Raw genomic sequence first — 1,555 nt, 5'->3', positions numbered from 1 at the left:
GCAATGTGGCTCAACACTACTGCCACTCCATTCCTGCTTACTGGCTTCCCTGGCATGGAGAAGGCCCATCACTTGATTTCTATCCCATTATTGGTGACCTACATCTCCATCCTTCTTGGTAATGGCACCCTCCTCTTTCTCATCAGGGATGACCATAACCTTCATGAGCCCATGTACTATTTCTTAGCTATGCTGGCGGCTACAGATCTTGGAGTGACATTGACCACAATGCCCACAGTGCTGGGTGTTCTGTGGTTAAACCACAGGGAGATTGGCCATGGGGCCTGCTTCTCTCAGGCCTACTTTATCCATACTCTTTCTATTGTGGAGTCAGGTGTCTTGCTCGCCATGGCCTATGACCGTTTCATTGCCATATGCAATCCCTTAAGATATGCTTCCATCCTTACAGACACCAGAGTAATGAAGATTGGGGTGGGAGTATTGGCCAGAGCTGGCCTATCAATTATGCCAATAATCATTCGCCTGCACTGGTTGCCCTATTGTCGATCCCACGTTCTCTCGCATGCATTTTGTCTACACCAGGATGTCATCAAGCTAGCCTGCACTGACATCACCTTTAATCGTCTCTACCCAGTTGTGGTTGTATTTGCAATGGTACTTTTGGACTTTCTCATCATCTTTTTCTCCTACATATTGATTCTCAAGACTGTAATGGGCATTGCTTCTAGAGATGAACGGGCCAAGGCCCTCAACACATGTGTCTCCCATATCTGTTGCATCCTGGTCTTCTACGTCACTGTAGTTGGTCTGACATTTATTCATAGATTTGGAAAACATGCTCCCCGTGTGGTCCACATCACAATGAGCTACATCTACTTCCTTTTCCCCCCTTTTATGAACCCTGTCATCTATAGCATTAAAACCAGACAGATTCAAAGTGGTATATTTCGTCTGTTCTCTCTACCTTGTTCTAAAGCATGACTCACTGCTCTCTGAGAAATAATTCTTGGAACATGTATGAACTGACAGTAGACAGGAGCAACTAGGTGATGGTATTTCAGCAAACCAACCAGACCCTCTGCTACTTATGTCATCCTACCTTGGCCATTTTTTATTTTTATATGATAAAATATATGTACAGTAATAAGAGCATTTCTGAAGTGTACAACTCCAAGTTAACTGTTTTCCTCAGGTAAACTCACACTGTGCAGTGAGCCTATGGCACCTGATACATACCTACACACACACATGTAGTTATCAAATATATGTCAAAGACCACCATTTTCCATGTGGTCTGCTGGTATTGCCACTTATACACCTAGAATTCTTTAAACCTTGTACATGTATCCAGCTTTCTTCCTCATATTGGGGTTGGCTACTATTTCTAGAAAATAGCAACAAGTTAAGAAATGAGTCCTACCCTATCCTCAGTTTAGGGTGGTCACCCTAGGAAAATATATTTATTAAAATTGTATCCAGTTATAATTTTAATAAATAATTTTCAGATAATAGTACCAAAAACCATAATTTCACAACAGAGATAAAATTCTAAATGCAGAAAACCATCATCTTGATGAGTTTGCCCCAGATACCA

At 41.9% G+C, this 1,555-nt stretch overlaps 1 protein-coding gene across 1 annotated transcript; it reads left to right on the top strand.

The window, feature by feature from the left end:
* On the top strand, positions 1 to 942 carry LOC124960286 (olfactory receptor 51B6). Its single transcript, XM_047518998.1, has one exon. The coding sequence runs from the start codon at positions 4 to 6 to the stop codon at positions 940 to 942; it is 939 nt and encodes a 312-aa protein (XP_047374954.1). The 5' UTR covers positions 1 to 3.
* The last annotated feature ends 613 nt before the right edge of the window (positions 943 to 1,555 follow it).

This window comes from Sciurus carolinensis, chromosome 11 (assembly GCF_902686445.1).
Source record: "Sciurus carolinensis chromosome 11, mSciCar1.2, whole genome shotgun sequence".
NCBI lineage: Eukaryota > Metazoa > Chordata > Mammalia > Rodentia > Sciuridae > Sciurus > Sciurus carolinensis.
This window is presented reverse-complemented; position numbering and strand designations above follow the sequence as displayed.